This window comes from Urocitellus parryii, chromosome 5, assembly GCF_045843805.1.
Source record: "Urocitellus parryii isolate mUroPar1 chromosome 5, mUroPar1.hap1, whole genome shotgun sequence".
Lineage (NCBI taxonomy): Eukaryota > Metazoa > Chordata > Mammalia > Rodentia > Sciuridae > Urocitellus > Urocitellus parryii.
The window spans coordinates 120,316,499-120,336,425 of record NC_135535.1 but is presented as its reverse complement, the minus strand read 5'-3'; the positions used below and the strand labels follow the sequence as shown (position 1 = coordinate 120,336,425).

Genomic DNA, 19,927 nt, shown 5'->3' with positions numbered 1-19,927 from the left:
TTCCCTTTTGACGTATACATGGATCCAGCATCAGTAATCAAGAGATCACCAAAGAAAACATGAATCTCAGGACAACTATGGGAGCACACAGTCTTAGCTGGCCCTTCTCCTCCATCAAAGCCAACCTTAGGGGATGAGGGATGGGTTGTTTTGTTTTAAGTTACAGAAGGTTATATCTTCCTGCTGGCTCTGATTCTTCTCTGTTCCCACCCCTCCCAACTGGTTGATATCAGAAATTACAACTTTCTAAAATTCTTTAGATTTTAACTTTTGCTTCCTGTTAACCTGCTGGAGGGTGGGGGGAGGGTGACTAGGGCTTTAAAATGACCCCAGTCATTCACACAGAACTCAGCAGAAGAAAATTACTAATCTGCTCTTAACTCCCAGCTCCATGTGCTCAGGCACTTGACAGACTTGCCAAGCACAGAATGTTCAGGGACCAAGAAAAAAACTTATCTCCTTCACAAATTGGCTCAAGTAGATTAGACACCAGAACCTAACCTCTTACCCTCACTTCATCTAAGACTCAGGTAACCATCTTCTTCAGCTGCCAGCCCTGAAAACAGTACCAAGAGGTCTGTGTGGGATCAAGTAGCACACAGGAAAGATAAGGCAGTCAGGTCATTGTTTTTCCTTCTCTCTGACATACGTGGTGTATAGTTTATTTTTCACCATTCTCAATATTTCTCTCCAATCAGATATTGAAGTGACTTGTCAAATTGTCTCCCTTTGTTTTTCTTTCAGTTATTTCACATATTGCTATAGAGTATTGCAAAATGATCTAATCTTTCTGGATCACACCCTGGCAGTATATTACAAGAACAGAAAAAAAAAAAAAAAAAAAAACTCCTTTCACTATTAATGTTGTAAATCCACTTTTGAAAACTGTCCCAAGAAATACCCCTTCCCCACAAAATAGTACTGTCATCTTAACTGGTTTTCCCAGGACTTAGTGATTTATAGTATTTTCATATGCTATCGGTTTAGAGCTATGTTCATATTAGCAAAAAGTTGGAAAGAACTGAAAGTTACTTCTATGGATTAGTGGGTTGAAATAAATCCCTCCCCAAAAATATGTCTACCCCAAACCTCAATATAATATTACTTGGAATAAGAGTTTTTGTGGATTTAATTAAGGATATCAAGATGAGACCATGTTGGATTAGTTTGGGTCCAATTCAAAACCATGATTCCTTTAAAAAGAGAAGAAGACATAAAAGAACAGAAGAAAACTGAATGAATATAGAGGCAGAGATCTGAAATATATTGACCCAAGCCAAAGAACACAGAGCCACCAGAAGCTGGAGGAAACAAGGAAGGATTCTCCTCTAGAGCCTTCAGTGAGAGACACCTTGGTTTTGAATTTCTGGCCTCCAGAGCTGTGGAAGAATAAATGTCTGTTTTTTTTTTCTTTTAATATTGTTTTAGTTGTCAATAGACTTTATTTATTTATATACAGTGCTGAGAATCAAACCCAGCACCTCACACATGCTAGGCAAGTGCGCTACCAATGAGCTACAACCCCAGCCCAAATGTCTATTATTTTAAGCCATTAATTTTTGATTTAGTGCTGCAGCCCTAGGAAATAAATATATATGGTAAGGACATAGAGAATGATGGAAGTGAAATAGAGGATGTTAGTATATGGAAAAAGATGCAAAACTCAAAATAGTAGATATGTGTTTATAATGAGTACATATGCATGTACATTGAAGAGACTATCTAGACTATTTTATTTTTATGATTATTTTTTAAGTAAGATTATTTGAGTGAATTGACAGCATTTCTTATCCTAAGTCCAGTCATCCTGTGTGAAGCAGAGCCAGGATAGCACCCACACTATTTTTCTGGACAATTTTATTTATTTATTTATTTATTTATTTATTTATTTATTTATTTATTTTTGGTTTTTGATTCCAGTTATTATGCCTCACAAAAGCCACATTTTAAAATTCAAGTTCTCATCAAAATCTTACCCACCTGCACATGCTTCCATGTAGGGGAAGCATACCTCTTGCCTCTACTTATCTTCTTTCTTTCTTTTTTTTTCTTTATTTTTTTGGTGGCAGTGCTAGGGATGGAACCAAGGGCCTTCTACCTGCTAAGCACATCCTCTACCACTGAGCTACATTCCCAGTCTGTGAAGTGAAGAAACCAAAACCCCCCAAATTAAGTGATTGTTTACAAAAACAGCAACAAAAAAAGAATCAGAGGTATAAAAAATTAAATGATTTTGTGTTCATGCCTCTGAAACAAGTAATCGTCTCCTAGGAGACCAAGAAATGCATACATGGGATAGAATACCAACAAGTACTAAGAGGGCAGGGAATAGGATCCTCAGAATGTTCCAGAAATTTAGTAACAGAGACAGAATCAAACCTTTACAATCCTGTGTCTAGAAGGCTAGTACATATTTTCTTTTACCATTATCAAAATCATGCCACTTCTTAGATAAATAAAAAAATAGTGTGTACATAATATATTAAAATTGTAGTTTTTGTTTTTGTTTTTGAAGGAAAACAGTATTGGAGATTGAACTCAGGGGCACTCAACCACTGAACCATAACCCAGCCCTATTTTGTATTTTATTTAGAGACAGGATCTCACTGAGTTGCTTAGTGCCTCAATTTTGCTGAGGCTGGCTTTGAACTTGAGATCCTCCTGCCTCAGCCCCGAGCCACTAGGATTACAGGCATGTACCACTGCACCCAGCCATGTTTTGTTTTTTTTCTATTTTTAAGGAAAAAATAGGATATATTTGTTTTGTACATATAAAGAAACTTTGGAAGAATAAAATAGAAACAAATAGCAGTGGCTTTCCCCAGGGGTGGGGGAACTTGCTCAATGAAAGAATTTTGGGCTTTTCACAACAGATCTTTTCATATTTCTTAGGTTGTTTTGGAGGGGGGTGCTAGGGGTTGAACCTAGGGCCTTACCCATGCTATACATGTGGTCTACCTCTGACTCATATCCCTAACATCTCCTCATACTTTTAAAAAGGCCATATGAAAGCATTGCATATTTAGAAAAATAAATATGTTCTTAAATGAACATCTAAAAAATGTTTGGCACTTCTTTAAGTAAAGCCATCTGCAGAGCATAGTTCCTATGCTGAGAATCAGGAATCAAAGAAAGGTTCCCTTTCCTGTGCTATGATGCATATGTATTGATACTGAGTTCTACCACTACTGGCTCAGTCCTCCCCATCTCACTCTTCCTTTAACATCAATAATAACTAGCCCGGCGTGGCGGCACATATTTGTAATCCCAGTAGCTCGGGAGGCCAAGGCAGGAGGATGGCAAGTTCAAAGCCAGCCTCAGCAAAAGTGAAGCACTAAGCAACTCAAGTGAGACCCTGTACAAAATAGGGCTGGAGATGTGGCTCAGTGGTTGAGTGCCCCTGAGTTCAATCCCTGGTACCAACCCCCCCACCACCACCAAAATAAATAAATAAGTTACTATCTTCTCTTCATGGAACACCATGCACTTTTTTTTTTAAGTACTGGGGATCAAACCCAGGGCCTCAATACATGCCAGATGCTTTTATCTTCTAATTTTATTTTGAGACAGCCTAGGCTAGCCTCAAACTTGTTTTCCTCCTTCCTTAGGCTCCTGAATAGCTGGTATTACAGATGGGTGCCACCATGCCCAGCTTCATGCAATTTTTTATTGTTTCATATGTTTTAGTACCATTTATTTCTCTCAATAAATCTATAAATACCATATTGTCCTCATTTTACAGATTAAGAAATTAAGGCACAGAAAAGGTGATTTGCCCAGGGTCAAAGAAAGGGAGCCAAGATTTGAACTTGAGCATTATGGACTCAGAGTCTACATTTTTATATACCGTCTCACACTGCCCATCATTTGAATAGCAAGAGTATTCCATTTGGGTTTAGCCTTTATTTCTCAAGGAGTCTTGCAGGGTCTGGTAATATAGTTCAGTGCATAGCATGCACAAGGCCGTAGATTCCCTCAGCACCAAAACAAAACAAAGCCCTATAATGACTTTATGTGTCTTTTGGGAGGATTAATGGGGCATGTCTTTTAGCATCTCTGAAAACAGGCAAATGTCACCTAGGAGACCATGAAATTCACGAATAAGATAGAATACAAAATAAGCGCTAAAATGGGAAGGGGTATGACCCTCAGAATGTTCCAGAGCAGTGGCTACCTGCTAGAAGGAGATTGTCATCTATTGCCTAAGTCCAAAGACTCAGAAAGACTGGGAATGGGCTGGGTGTCTCCTGCAGGGTGATAAGCTTCCAGCTTGGCACTAGACTAGTGAAGATGAGCAAAACTCTCAGGCAACTGTTTGGAGAAGATCAGAGATAATAGAGAGGCTTCTTTCAGAGAAAACAGCCTATTGGTTTGAATTCAGCTACAGTAGCTGGTAATCAGGAGCTTAACTCATCCGGTGAATCATCTAATGGAACCATCAGCTTGTATTTATATCTACAGAACGTGGCCTGCCAGGCTGTCTTTGTCATCACTGGTACATGTGAAAAGGAACACCTGCTGCTCTTTCTCTCTGATGGGCTGAGGAATGCCACTGCTAAAGCAGTTGCCAAAGCCATTGTCCCTCCTTCTCTCCACCCTCACCCATCAGCCCTGATGCTTACCTTATTGCTCCCCAATTTTTGCTGCTTCTTTCCCCAATTTCTTCCTTCTTCTAATATCCAAAGCCCAAATTCAAGTTCATTCAACACATCTTTATTACATAGACTTTTCCATACATGGCGTTCATTCTAGGTGCTGCAGAGGTGGCAAGAAAAAGACTTCTAGTGCCAGAAACTAGAAGTTAAAATCAAACTAGGTTAAAATCTCAGCTCTACTACTTAATGTGGGATGCAGGGCAAGTTACTAAGCCCCTCTGTGTCTGTTCTGTCATCTCTAAAATAAAGATTATAATACCTACCTCATGGGTTTATTATAAGATTCAATTCATTAATATAGGTAAAGTGCTTTGAAAAAGGGGCTAGGGATGTGGCTCAAGCAGTAACGCACTCACCTGGCATGCTCGGGGCGCTGGGTTCGATCCTCAGCACCACATAAAAATAAAAATAAAGATGTTGTATCCACCAAAAACTGAAAAATAAATATTAAAAATTTCTCTCTCTCTCTCTCTCTCTCTCTCTCTTCTCTCTCCTTCTCTCTCTTAAAAGACTTCCATCCAGCTGGAGAGATAAGATATGACCCATTAAAACAGTTTAAGAACAAATATCTACTGACTTAATAAAATAAGTGGCTTGACTAATAAGTGCAAGAGAATGACTAGAAAGAGAAATATCATTATGATAGTGGCCAGCAAAGGCCTTACACAGAAATCTAGCTAAGTAGTGAGTTGATATCTAACAGAGTATGGAAAAATGAAATACAGGGAACAGCCTGAGTGGGTATGGGGATGAAGCTGACCAACAACCAGAACAAAGGCCAAGAGGCCAGATGGAGAACACGGCAAGAAGGGTGTGGGTCCAAATTTTCTCTGCAATTGGATATGGAATTAGACAAACCCTGAGATGTCAAGGATGGAGCTAAAGATGGGGAAACATTCAGATAAAGGAAACAGCTGAATCATGGAAGTAAAAAAAAAAAAAAAAAAAAAACCCTCTCCGAGAGAAATAACATGTAGAAACAGAAAAGCACCTTGAGGGTTCACTCACTTCAAGTTTGAAGGCCCAAAGAAAATGAGAAACCATATAACGAAATAGAGAAAGAGGAGTCAATGAGGCTACAGATGAAGCAAGGAGCCAAGCAAGGAATGGTGTTCTATTGCACTTGAAAATAAGCCTTTTTGTAAAAAATATAGGGGCTGAGGGTGTGGCTTACTGGTAGAGTACTTGCCTAGTGTGTGTGAAGCCCTGGGTTCCAACCCCAACATGACAATAAAAAGTAAAGTAAAATAAAATTTGAAGACTTTTTTTCCCAGAACTTAAGATCTCTGAAGGTGAGAATCCATTGGTTATGTTCTAAGGGCTCTACAAATCAGTTTTCTGGCTAAGAAACTTTTCCATACAAATAGCATTGATATTATTGTTAAAGTGCCCCACCCCCACCCCCAAACTAACACTTTTCCACAAAACTCCTTTGGGTTTTCAATCAAGTCTCTAAACATTATATTTTCAGTCTCCATCAAATCTAATGATCCCCTGCCTCCACCTCAAATGGTACAAAGTGATAAGGAGATATTAAAAGTTTCAAAGTTCCTAAACTTTGGGAAACATAAACTGGGAAATAAAATTAAATATGAACTTGGGTCTGTAGCAATAAAATTAGAAGTGGGCCATAAAATCCCAGCCATGTATTTGGATCTGGCCTACTGGCAAGAGCAGGCACGCAATGGCATGCCATGATTCCATGTGTAGCACAAGCTGTTCAGCTTCACAGAGAAGAGCAACTCTGCCCAGCTCCTTGTCCCCAGTCTTCCCTTTCTGAGATAACCTTTTCTCCCTGGGGTAGCTGCCTATTGGTCCCTATAAATGCACAAATCATTCTGTCTGCAAACTGCCATTTTCACAAGATTCTCAAAAGGTCAGGGCTGTCTACAGGATTGGGTGTTTAAATTTAAAAAAGAAAATCAACCAATATTAACAGTGATCATCAATGAATGGAACCACAAGGCCTATCTATATTTCTTCTATTTAACTTTTTTTATTTAAATTTTTTGTTTTAATTAGTTACACATGACAGTAGAATGCATTTATGCACTTTGATATCATAAATGGAATATAATTTCTTATTTTTCTGAATGTATATGTTGCAGAATCTTTAGTCATGTAATCATTAACTTTTAATATTTTCTAAAATATAATTACAGTAGTCCTCCTCTCCTCATTCAAAGGGGATACTTCAAGACCCTGAATTTAGTACCGGGAACTGGAGAAAATCGCAAACCCTGTGTCTACTATGTTTTTTCCTATACACACATAACTTCGATAAAGTTTAATTTATAAAGTTGGTAGAGGAAGAGATTAGCAATGTCCAAAAATAATGTAGAACGATTATAAACTGTAATAAATGATATGTGAATATGGTATTTCTCAAAAAATCTTACTGTAACTATATAAAGGTTCAATACTACCCAGTGTGGACCACAGGAAACTAAAACTATGGAAAGCAAATCCCGGCATAGGTGGGGACTCCTTTAAAGCAAAACAGACCTGGGGATGTGGTCAGTGATAGAGCTTGTACCTGGCATTAGCAAGGCCCTGGGTTCCATCCCCAGGACTGCAAAAAGTAAAAAATTAAAATATATTTGTTTTATATACTTATGTCAAATATATTTACATATATATATATATATATATATAATTTTTTTTTTTAAAGAAACTGTTTACTGTTTTATCAAGAGGCCTAGAGACTCAAATGGTATCAGGACCCCCTACTTCCTCCTTTCTTCATCACTGGAGAAGAAGGGACACAGAGGGGACTGATAAGCTGCCAAGAGAAGCAGTGCACCCATGGCCTTTAATTTAGTTTCTTTCCAGCCCTAAATACTAGTTTCCAAAGGGAGAGAAGCAAAAGGGCCCTACATTTTTTTAGTAAACACTCCAAGTGGTATAGTTCTAACAAGGTGCTAGGGCAGGGTAGGGAGGCCAACCTTGGCCAGATTGCATGCAGCTGCTTAACTAAGGTTAAGGTAAAATCAGTAGAATTACAACCACACCTTTGAGCAGCTGAGGTCAAAGTCTATTAACTCTGAGGTTTTCCAAGCAAGGAGGGAAGCAAGGGTGAGGTTCTTGGTAGTACCCTATTTGCAGTCAGATCAGGACTTCTCTCTGCTATTTCTTCTGGCTGTTTTAACCAGGTGGGAAGGACAGATTGAGTGCAGATTTTTTTTGGGGGGGGGGGGACGTTGCATGTTCAGAGTGTGAAAAGTTCTTCCCGAATCCAATGCAGTTTGGGTAGTTAGAGCAGCCTGCTTTGTGTTTACAGAGAAGTAACAATAAAAATGTATGAGAGATGTCAGCAAACTTAAAAGGAAAAGGCAGCTACTTGGAAGGAAAAGGCAGAAGGATCACTTGAACCCAGGAGTTCAAGTCCAGCCTGGGCAACATAGTAAGACCTATCTCTACAATTAGAAAAAAACAGAAAAGGGATAGGCTCTGTGATCCTAGCCCACAATGAAATAAGACTTAGCAGTGAAGAATTAAGAAGTTCTACATGTGCTGACAGGGAACAAAGATTCCGAATTAAGTTTAAAAAAAGTTGTGTGTAAGGGTGTAGTATACTATCATTTGTTAAAGAGAAAGAGAAACTTAACATCTGAGACTATGTCTGGAAAGAGAAACAGACTCAAAGCAGTGGTTGCCTCTGGGCAGGAAATGGGGGATTCAGAATGAATAGGGTAGAAAAATAAACTTTCCTTTCCATAAATTTTGTACCTTTTTGCATTCTGTACCGTATGTATAAAACCCTATATGGTCTTCATATACATACATGCAGATACTTACATGCAAGAGTGGGGATCACTTGCATGAGGCCATGAAGTGACATTCTTTCTGATCACCTTTTTAGAAGAATTCTACATCCTCCTCCAGGTACTAGCTATTCTGTTGCCTACCCACCTCCACCCCATGATTTCCCACAGTAGCCTAATTTTTCTTCTCCACTATACTCCATCCTCTCAGACCCCCATACCCCTGTTAACCACCCCCGAAGTGAAAAATCTTTCTCCCATATTGCATTCCTTCAGAACCCTATAGAACTAACCAACTAACTCTAGCTAAATTTTCCCCTTTCGGATACATCTGCCTATAATGAACTTTATACCAGCAGTGACAGTGAGGATTTGGAGAGCAAGTGAGAACACCAGGCCCAAGAGTTGAGAGACAATAAGTCTTATTGAGGCTCTGTGACTTGGAGCAAATGGCTTTACCTTTCTGGGTCTAAATTTCTTTAGCTAAAAAAGAGGGTTATAAGATGTGATCTGCCACTGAGGCTCTTTCCACTTCTAACATCCTCCAAATCCCACCATACACTGCACTTCTCTGATCCCCCTCTAAATTGCTGGTGTGTGTTGTATGTGTTGAACAGCACCACCCTAGTGCATGCCACATAGGTCACTTTAAACAGACTAGGAGCCTCAGTTCAAAAAATACAAAGAAACAGATGAAATTAGTTTTAATAGATTTTATTTTATCTAATATATCCAAAATTATTATTTAAACATGCAATCAACATAAAAATAATTTTGAGTTTCTGTTTTTTGTTTTTTTTAATTTGGTCTTCAAAATCCAGTGTGTATTTTACATATACAGAATGTCTCAATTTGGACTGGCCACATTTCAAATGCTCAAAAGCTACATTTGGCTAATGGCCAAAGTATTGAATAGTGCAGGTTTAGTAAGTCTGACAAGAAAGCCCTCTCTTCACTTGACCTCATTAAGCCCAGAATTGAAGACCCATATGAGCACCTGTCTACATCCATAGTTCCTCACCTGATTAGACAGGTAGCTGCGGCTGTACCCTCAAGCACTGCAGAGTTCAGAACAGAGACCTTAAAGACCTGCAAGCTGAATGACACTGGGGAGCTTCAGGGAGAGCAAAACAATGAGTTGGGGATGATCAGGTCTTTATGTTCAGGGTTTTCACAACACAAAATTGCACAAACTTACCAAAAGCATGTAGCCCTCTTATGTCACATCAATCCACTCATTAACCCCTCTGAGCACCTTCTCATTTCTAGGCTCCTTGCTGGGCCCTGGGATACAGCTGGACCTGATAACTGCAATCACTCACAAGAGCTCCTCCCTAGGGCAGAATGTGCTAAGTGCTTCTTTATGAACAACCTCTTTACTCATCCAAAAGTCCTTGTGGGATAAGAACTTAAGAAATGAGAGCCTGAGGTTGAGAAAGATAAGATTACATAAAGGATCTGAGCCCTACTCTTAAAAACCACCACAGTCACACTCCCCAGCCTCAAACAGCTCAGCGCACCAGAAGCAATGAGGAATTATGCAACTATAGGTCATGACTGCACAAGGGATAAGAAACAAGGGGAAAAAAGAAAAGAAACAAGGGCCTGGAAGCGGAGGACTTGGGGAAGGATTCCTAGAGGCTCCCTGGAACAAGACTAGAAGGTTGAGGAGCTCCCCAGACAGAGAACAAATACAGGGCCTTCCAGCAGGAGCATCAAGCTACAGAGGCCTGAAGAAACCCTGACTGCCTGGTGGCTGGAAGCAGCATGTCTAAGGAATAGAGGCCCCAGACACATGGAGGTATTTCACCGAAACCTACACCTACCAGGCCTTAACAAACATGAAGAATCTGGATTTTATCCTAGGGATCATGGAAACCACTAAAGATTTTCTCTAGGGTTGTGAATGGGACCAGATTTTCATTTTTGAGAAATCATCCTAAGCCAGGTACATAAGTCCCAGTAACTAAGGAGACTGAAGCAGGAGGATCACTTGAGCCCAGGAGTTTAAGGCCAACCTGGGCAAAACTGCAAGACCTCCACCTCAAAAACAAAGAAAAATTTACTCCAAAGGAGGGATCTCACACTTCGCCTGATTCCCTTTGTCTTTCTGGGGTTCTAAGTTCAATTTAAAGGCTATTATACAAAGCACAGATTTGCTTCTTGCAAAGAGTTGGACCATGTCCTAGAGTTTTAGATTTAATTCCAAGGGTCTGTGATGTTTGTTTTCTCTAAAGAGAAGTTGTTAACTCACAAACCCTGAAAATGGACCAACACAAGCTAGTAAGTATCCTTGGCATCAATGTTGACTGGGGTCCCAGTATGGGCAGCTTGCTTGGACTTCGATGAAGAGGCCAGCCCTGGCTGAAAGTTTTCATGATTCTGACACACAGTAGTACTCTACATTTACTTACAAAGAAACGTGTACGATTTTTGTGGCCAAGGAGAAAAAAAAAACAAAAACTGAAATGTTTCAACTCCTCAATGCCAAGGCTCCAGTGTTTCCTCCTCTAAAGCCTATTGTTCACTGCCTTCAAAGACCACATCTTACCTCAGCCCAGCCCCCCACACATTCCTTCCAGCTCACCTGATTACCCAGTTCCATTTTCGGCTCATCAGCCTCTGAGGCTGGCCTACTTTTCAAGCCTACAGAAGCAGAAAAACTTGGGCATTATACAAACGATAGAACATAATTAGGACAGACATGATGGGGAGGATCTGCCACTGCATGTACCAAAGTCACAATGATACAGACAGAATCTAGATAAACAACTATGGGGCAGTTTTCAGGAAGGAGAGAGAGAGTGGCAGGCTGAAAGAGTGGGCAAGGACACTGAATGTAATTGAGCAGGGTTTGGCCACTGACATGTTGGAAAAGTGAGCTGAAGACCAAGAGGCACCAAGCAAGATCACTTTACCCAGTGATAAAGGCTGAGTGGGCTCACTTTGCTTTCAGTGGTCACCTTGGTATTCTGAAAGCCATGCCCCATTCCAAGCAGGGAGAGGCCTCAAGAGTCAGGAGGCCTTCACACCCACTGTAGGACCAGGGGAACAATGACTTGATTCACAATTATAACAGGTCTGTGGAGAGAAATAGAGGAGAAAAGAGAGAAGTTCTCTCTGATATCACTCACTCTAATTAAGGTGCTGCCCTGTAAGAGGATATTCAGAAATAAGTTTTTCAAGGAAGTTCCACTAGGATGTTTCTGAACTTTTTGCTCTGTCAACACCCTGACCTAGAAGTTCACCCCCCTGCCTTTGCCAAGAAAATGGAATGTTTCAGGGACACATTCCCCGTTCCCAAACCCCTTCCTCCCAAGAGGCCTGAGTATAAGAGGGTGCAGTTCTGACAGCTGTGTGCTCTGGCCCCACTTTGTTTCCACATTCTCCACCAAGGAGAGGCAATGGGTGCAGAGAGAAGGGCATAAGAGCAGCAATCCAGAATGTTCCCCCTGGAATGAGGCTCGCCCCATTACTACAGGGGCCTGGCTGGCATCAGGGAAAAGAATATTCTCCTACAAAGGTGGAAAATGAGAGGCCAGGGTGCAGGTGGAAGACTACTCAGTCATGGAGGGAAAGCTGGTAGAGGCGAGCAAACATGGCCTTCCGGATCCGGTGGAAGAGCTGAGCCAGCTGGTAGAGGAAGGGCAGGGAAGAAGGAGACGCTGCAGGAAGAGGGAAAGACTCTGGTAAGTGTCCCTTCTCACACACCCCTTTTCACTCCACCCATTACTTGGTCCTCAGGAGCTCTGCCACCTGAGGATATGTACTTGGTGCTTCATGTTATTTGCATCTTCTTCAATAATAAGGAATCTCACTTTCTCTGGGATATGGTTTCTCCACTTGAATTACAATGACCTTAAATTTTCTAAGAAAAAGATCTGGATTTAATCTAACTTTTTAATATTAAAAAAACTGGCAATAGTGACTGTCTTTGGAAGAATAATTTGGGGATAATCTTTCACTACATTTTGTACCTTTCTGTACCTTTTAAATTTGAAGCCACATGATAATTTACTATAAAAGTTAATTATACTGAAAATAATATAAGACCTACCAGGTTTTTTCTTTTCTTTGTTTGAATTACTGATTGATTTAACAGGGAATATACATTTTTTTCTTTGAAAAAAAAAATGGGCCAGATACTTGTGAGGCTGAGGTAGGAGGATCATTTATGTCCGGGGATTCAAGGACAGTTTGAGCAACATGGTGAGACCACATATAAAAATGAAACAAAACAAAACAAGAAAAGAGAAACTTAAAAAATTGTCTGGCGTTAGGGATGGAACCCAGAACTCTGATCATGCTGAGCACATGCTGTACCACTGAACTTCAACCTCCACCCTTAAAAAATGTTTTTTGTTTTGAAAGCTACTGATAGTCAACTGTTCTTATATCCTTTCTAGCAGTTCTAACTGTGGTCCACTTGCAGATCCTCTCCTCCTTTAGGCCAAGGCACTTCTGAAGAAGCTCTGAGCAGCCTTGGAAACAGCAAATTCAAATGGCCTGCTATCCCCATTCAGATCAGCATTTATGAGACTAAAGGGCTTAGAGGAACCATAAGGAATTTCTAAGTTTTTATGAAGTCTCTAGTACAAAGTAGAAAGTCAAAGGGTAGATAACAAGAAAGAACACAGACTAGCTTTTTTTTTTTTTTTTTTTTTTGTGGTGCCAGGAATTAAATCCAGGGCCTTGCACAAGCTAGGCAAGTGTTCCACCACCAATCTAACATCCCAGCCCTATCCTTACCAGTTTTGAGAGCCACCTAGTGACTTCGTACAGCAAATAGGACTTTCTGGAGGAAATTTCTACTCAGAATACAGCAAAAGGGTTAAAGTCATATAACTTTAAGTCTGAGTTAATAAACAGAGTGGAAATTAGATCATAACTCACAGAAAGTAACAGAAAAAAATAATCTAAACACATGTTTGTCTAATCTTGGTCCAGTGTTTATACATCTGAACAGTTAATTCAGGAAATAATCAATGGTGTCCAAAGTATCACTTTCTACTTTGTAGTAAGACAGAAAACAGAATCGTCATCAGAATGTTGAATATTTAAATCAATTATGGGAATTTCTATAAATTGAAATATTATTTAGGCTATTTAAAGCCATGCTTAAAAGAATACTTATGATACATAAAACTACCTACCATACTACCATATCCATAACCATGACTGCAAGTTTAACCACTGCAATAGTAAGCATAGGTGATTTTTTTTTCTTCTTCTTCTTTATGCTTTTCTCTGTTTTCCACTCCCCTCCCCACTTTAGCAGTAATAGGTATTTAACCCAGGAACACTCTATAACTGAGTCATAGTACCCAGCCTTGTTTTTATTTTTTTAATTTTGGGCAAATTGCTGAGGCTGGTCTGGAATTTGTGATTCTCCTGCCTCAGCTCCTAAGTAGCTGGGATTATGGACATGTACCACTGTGCCTATCTCCACATTTTTCTAAAATGTAAAAGTATTTCACTTACAATTTAATATTTGTAACATTAACAATTTTATAAACATTAATTAGACATTATACTTAGATTAACACTCTTTTAAATATTCATAATGAAGAAGGTTTGTTTTGTTTTTAATTCTGAGGTGCTAGTCAGATTTCACCCCTAAATAAAGCAGACATTTACATGACTCCATCAGTGTTCAGGAGAACACTCAAATTGCAGAGTGGATTTTCTCCAAACTGCTCCCATAGACTCTATAGCTAGTCTTTCCTTCCAGGTAAGGCTGACTTCTGCTTAAATCCTCATTGTGGCAGAGGCTTAGGGAACAATGTTGTAGTCCATGGCTCCATCCCCAGCAGAGCTCTGATGGGAGTACAGAAAAGCAACTGTTCCCACAGGCCCAATCACTGTCAAGGACCCCTTCCCCAGGAAGGAGGGTGTGGAATGTTCTCACTTACCTGGATCAAACCTTACCACCAAGAGACAAAGGATCAATGTGGCAAGGAGGCTCTTCTTGAAGGATAGAGAAAGAAAGTAGCTTAGAGCACAGTCCCAAAGCCGACGAAGCAGCATCAGTAGTGACAGGAACTTGTGGGAAAATGAGCCTGGTCAGGGGACAGAGTGTAACTTCAGAGTAAGTTAGGAGAATAGGTTCAGTTCTGAGCTAAATTATAAGAGTTACCTCATGAAGTTATTCAAAAGGAAATTCCAAAAGCTTCTAAAATGTTTTGAGGACAGACTACATCACCAACTGACTGTCATGTGCAGACAACACCTACTTAGCTGAGTAAGCCCAGCATATACGGTGTTTCTTTTAATGGTCTCATTATTTTATAGCCTTATTTATAGCCTGGCTTATGACACATACATAAGAGTAACACAGACCCACAATTCTGACTATCATATTAACACAGTGAAATGAAAGGCACTTAATATATATAGTGAAGAATTCAATAGTCTTGGATTATGAATATAAGCTGAATACTACCAGCACAAAGGCAAGCGGTATCAGTCCTGAAAGAAGAATCTGGACTTGCCATCAAACATATCTTCTCACCCTCTCCCTCCCAGGAGGTGCAGGGTAGAGGGCCAAGGCAGCCACACATGATCCCTGAAGCCAGCAACCTGCTTGCAAAGAAGTGATTCTACCTCAGCAGGTTGATGCTTTTAAGCACACCAAGAATAATATTTTTGAGAACAGGATTACAGTCTCCTAATTAAACTGAAGGACCTTTGTTAATTAAAAAACAACAAAAAGACTCCCAGATGAAATTTTTAAATTTAGCATAATAAAGAATTTTTCTGCTCAACTGTCTAGAGATGGAATGTGCTGTTTCAGGAGATAATGAATTTTCTATCTTTGCAAGTATTCACACAAAAATTCAAGGAAAGGGAGATGAAAGGATTTAAGGATCAGGGGCAGGATCTGGAGTACAGGGCCTTTAAATTCTCTTGTAACAGAACAGTCCCCACACTCACCTTTGTGTAGGTGATCCTAGCATGATGCTAACTAGAAGCCATTGTGTAAAACTGCATCCAAATGAGCAAGTTAGACCTCAAGAAAATAGAAATACTCAAAAGCTCTAGTTAAGTGAAGGTAGACTGGAATTGGGCAGGAACCAAAAGCTGAAAACAAGTAATACTTACTTCATAAAGTCAAGCTACCAAATTATGATGTTAGTTTCTCAGCTATCCTGAGTACATCTCATATTTGTCTGTGTTGGGGCCAGCATTTAAAGGAGGACTGACATCCCACCAGGCTATTATGGTAGAAGCAAGATATCTAATGAGAGGACCTCAAGGAGATGATGACTGATCAGCCCTCAAAAGGAAGGTGACCTTCAGAAGACCAGAATCACAATTCAGAGATCCATAAACCCCAACCCTTTATGGAGAGTCTCATTTCATTGCAAACTTTAGAGGGTCTGGTTGGCTTTTTAAGCAATTCATCAAGTTTCTGTGATTCAAGAGTTATTCATACAAAGAATTGCTCCCAAGGTCTTAGGAAAGCCTTGAAGGACTCAAGATGGAGGCAAAGTCTGCAATTCCACTCTATAGAGACCACAGAGGTATAATCCTACCTTCCTGGTTTAGTTTCTGGACCTCCTGGGAGCTTGAATGTTCCTGTTTCTGCTGTTGCATCGCTGCATGAATGGTCTGGAGCACTTTTAGTCGCTGCTCCTCACCAAAGGCTGCAGAGCCCACCACAAGCTTTTCAGCCTCCAAAAAGCGGCCCAGAGGCAGTAGCACCCGCTGTAGGTGGAGTTCACACAAAGCTCCATATTCTGGAAGGCACTGGTTGTCTGGGTCTTGAAGCCAGGAACAGACTACATTCAGCACTGCTCCAGGCTCTTGCATTTTGCTGTATAAAAGAATACTGCATCCCCAAATAATACAATTCCCCCCCCAAAAAAGTAGAGTCAGTGCTCCATAGTTGGTTATTTCTCATAACCACTATGCTTCTCCTATCAAACCCCTCCCAAGTCCTCCAGCCATTCCCTATAGAATGCTGATATTGTTAAAGAATTAGGAATTCCTAGGAAGTAGCAAGCAGCTCCTTCAGTTCTATCTACTGGTCATCCCACCTCACTCCTATTCCCTGTCCCCTCTTCTTTTCCTCTATCCCAGTCCTAAAATCCCCCTTCCTCATCCTTTACTGCTATTTTGAGGTCTGACAAAAGCAGGGAGGATTAGCTTTGGAGGGAAATGGTTAGGGAAGGAGAAAGAAGAAGTATTAGATCCAGATTCAGGAGAGAAGAGAAAAATCCTCTTGTTCCAGTACTGATCTAGTGCCAACAAAAAGGACCTACCACAGCTCCAGGACTTTCGGGGGTAGCTTTTCAGGGACCTGGTAATATTGAAGGACCCAGGAGAGGACTTCCCGCCACCGATCCATTTCTGCCAGGGCCTGGATCCCCACAATACACAGAGAACATTTCACCTCCAAGTAGCTGTCAGCAGAAAGACCAATTCTGGTTTAGAAGTAGTTCCCCTTCAGTTCCATTTCCACCTACACCCTGGGACTATTCTCCTGCTCCCAACTTAACAGCCATTTACCTCTCCCATCCCAGTCATCCTGGGGGATTCACAACTGGTCTCATGGGTGGTCCTCCCTGCCCTTCATTACTTTATAGAGGGAAATCAGCTGTTGACCAACATGCATCTTTGTATGGAGGTGAAATCAAGTTTGAATGAACATAAAGGGTATCCTGAGGGGAAAATATCAAGGTTCAACACAGACATGTGTATCTAAGGAGAGCTGGAACTAAGTGTATGCTTAGTGAAGAAATAGGCTTGGAGCAAAGCTTTTGGCTACATATAGGTTTAGGAACTCCACAACTGGACTTTGAGAACTACCTAGTAAAGTACCTCCAGATGTCCAGAAGCAAAGCCTTCAACATTCACTAAAACAAACTCTCTTGCTCCCTAAAAGCACAACCAGAGTCCCACAGTTTATCCTTTTCTGAGGTCAGCTTTGACTTTCTACCCTCCAAGTGTGCCCTAACCCCAATTTACAATCCATAGAGAAATGGTGCCCTTAACTGCCAGAGTAGGCTGTGGGATTAGAAAGAACAATGTAGAACCAAGATCTTCTCCAGATTAATTCTTTTTTTTTTTTTTAATTTTTTTTCTTTTGGAGAGAGGGAGGGAGGGAGAGAGAGAGAGAGGGAGGGGGGAGAGGGGGGGGAGGATCTTTTTTGTAGATGGACACAACACAATGCCTTTTTTTATTTTTTTAATGTGGTGCTGAGAATCGAACCGGGTCCCGCCCATGCTAAGCGAGCGCTCTACTGCCGAGCCACAATCCCAGCCCCAGATTAATTCTTTATTTCAATCCTTCAACAGGACCAGAACACTACTCCTGCTTTGACACCCCCCACCACCACCATTTCCAAGATCAGCCACAGTCTGGGGTGAACAATTGTGGGATGGGGGCTGGAAGTACCTAAAGAAGGATTTCCTGATTACTGAACCAGCTAACTATTGAACACCTGATACACATTCAACCTCCCCACCATGCCATTCTACGCTGGAACCAGGAGTAAGGATTGCCAATAGGTTCGATTACACCACCGCATCTTCATTATGCAGTGCCTCGGTTTCTTCCTCTGTAGCATGGGCCCAAGATGCACAAACAGTCTCCCATAGGAAAGCCAGATGTGCAATTTGGGAGGGAGGAAGGGAGGAAGGAAGGGAGGGAGGGAGGAAGGAAAAGTCCCTCCCCAAGAGCACCCAGAATAGAATCGAGCCCAGCACGTACGTGCCCGCGGGCTCTTCGGCCAAGGAGTCGTCGGCCAGGCTCTGCCAGGCCCGCTCGCAGGTCTCCAGTGCCGCGCGGAAGTCTAGGTGTACCACCAGGAGGTCGGCAGCCTCCTCCAGCAGATGCACTGAGGGAGACGCTGCCGGGACCAAGCGCGCGGGCTCGCTGCTCCGCAAGGGGGCCCCGAGACCCTTAAGAGGGGCTGCAGAGGTCGAGATGTCGCTCTTCATCGCCAGCCTCGGCTCAAAGCCTGTCTCCTCAAACATCAAAAGGACCGCCTCTCCAGAGACTCCGCGATATCCTGGGTCTGCCTGGGAGAGGAGGGGAAAGTCTTCCTTCCCTTCCCCACAACCTGTCCGAAGGTCGGTTCTGGAGAAGGAAGAGGAGGGGGCAAGATAAAAGCTCGCCAACAGCCTGGCACTCTGAGAACCAGTCTACACGTCAGGTTTGCAGAATTGCTGCATCTATGGAATACCTGGCCTGATTAACTCCGGAGAGCTCTCCCGGCTCACAGAGCCCGGCAGCAGCTGCATGGGGCAGCGAGGGCCGACATCTTTGGCGGTCGTGTGGACACGCGCCTGCTCCGGACTCCGGGACTCTGGGAGTTGTAGTCTCCAGCGCTCGACTGAACCGCCCTCTAGAAACGGGGAAAAGATTGTACTACAACTCCCAGCACGCCACGCGCCGGCTGTCACGGTCCTGGGAGAAAACACCTGCGCCCAGGGGTTGAGAAATCAGGGCAAATGGACGACTAGCAAAACCACAGCAGTCTTGGGAGGTACCCTCGCTAGCCAGTTTAGGCAGAGGCGAAACGGAAGAAATTCCATTAACGGAGGCGGAGCGACCTGCACGCTTCTAACTCTTGAGTTTCTCCTGGGGTGGCAAATAGAACTGCTGGAGGAAGTCTAGGGAAATTACTGAAAGAAAACAGCAAAGCTGGCTTTTTCAGAATATGTTCAGCCTTCCCAAACCTACCTCACAGTTCATTCAATGTTTTAAATGGGCCTGACATTGTACAACACTCTTTGTGTGCTATCGTTTAATTCTTCCCTCCCCATTTTACAGGTGAGGACATTGGACCCTATTAAATAATTTGCTGACGGTTACACAACTAGGAAGTAACAGAAATACTGTCAAAGTAAGGCACTTTGGGTAGATGGCATGTGTTTAACCACTGTCGGTTGTTCAGAAGCCGAACTGAGTCCATACTTTCTATTCAGGGGATGCAGTCATCACACAAACAAGCTAGGTAAGTTCCTTGAACCCTCGTTGCCCACATAATTTAAGTATGTGGTGAAAAACAAAGTCATGCGGTGTGTAATATAATTTACGATGAAATGCTAAGACCAGAAAAGATATTTGATAGATCGTAGCTATAATAACTATCTAATCTGAATAGTTACACAAATTACATCTATTATTATAGTATGTGTTTCACCCAGGCTTTGCCTAACCTCCCACATTTATACTAGAACCACTTGGCTTCAGTTTCTCCCGGGTTTTCTACCTTCTGAATGCTCTCCAAAACGTCCCTAGAATCATTTGCTCCCCTATTGATTAGATCAGACAGGCCAGGCACAGGGTAAGTGTTTGTTCACATGTATATTTCCTTCCTTTGTCACTGAGTATAGACTTATCCATCTTCTGGGTTTACAGCTCTCTGCAGAAAGGTAATAAGGCAGAAACATCAAGTCCATCAGACTCAGGAAAAAGAAGTGTGGACACTGTGACCATATAAAATGCCACAAATATAAATATTCCACAAATATTTTCTGAATACATACTAGGTGGCA

The 19,927-nt window shown here is 41.5% G+C and overlaps 1 protein-coding gene across 1 annotated transcript; it reads right to left on the bottom strand.

Moving 5' to 3' along the window:
* Window positions 1–9,159: 9,159 nt before the first annotated feature.
* Pex26 (peroxisomal biogenesis factor 26) lies at window positions 9,160–18,946 on the bottom strand. Its single transcript, XM_077798711.1, has 6 exons — window positions 18,610–18,946; window positions 18,135–18,503; window positions 16,684–16,824; window positions 15,955–16,250; window positions 14,332–14,478; window positions 9,160–12,084 (listed from the first exon to the last, which is right to left on the bottom strand). The coding sequence occupies exons 2-6, from the start codon at window positions 18,398–18,400 to the stop codon at window positions 11,981–11,983; spliced, it is 954 nt and encodes a 317-aa protein (XP_077654837.1). The 5' UTR covers window positions 18,401–18,503; window positions 18,610–18,946; the 3' UTR covers window positions 9,160–11,980.
* Between the last annotated feature and the right edge of the window lie 981 nt (window positions 18,947–19,927).

What these genes read in the sequence shown, in the direction of transcription:
- Pex26 (XM_077798711.1), bottom strand. Translation starts at nt 18,400, where the DNA reads ATGTTTGAGGAGACAGGCTTTGAGCCGAGGCTGGCGATGAAGAGCGAC. An exon ending in CCAGAAACTAAACCAGGAAG is followed by an intron (nt 14,479 to 15,954) that starts GTAGGATTATAC and finishes TCCCCTGACCAG; the next exon opens with GCTCATTTTCCCACAAGTTC. An exon ending in GGTGGTAAGGTTTGATCCAG is followed by an intron (nt 12,085 to 14,331) that starts GTAAGTGAGAAC and finishes CTCTTCCTGCAG; the next exon opens with CGTCTCCTTCTTCCCTGCCC.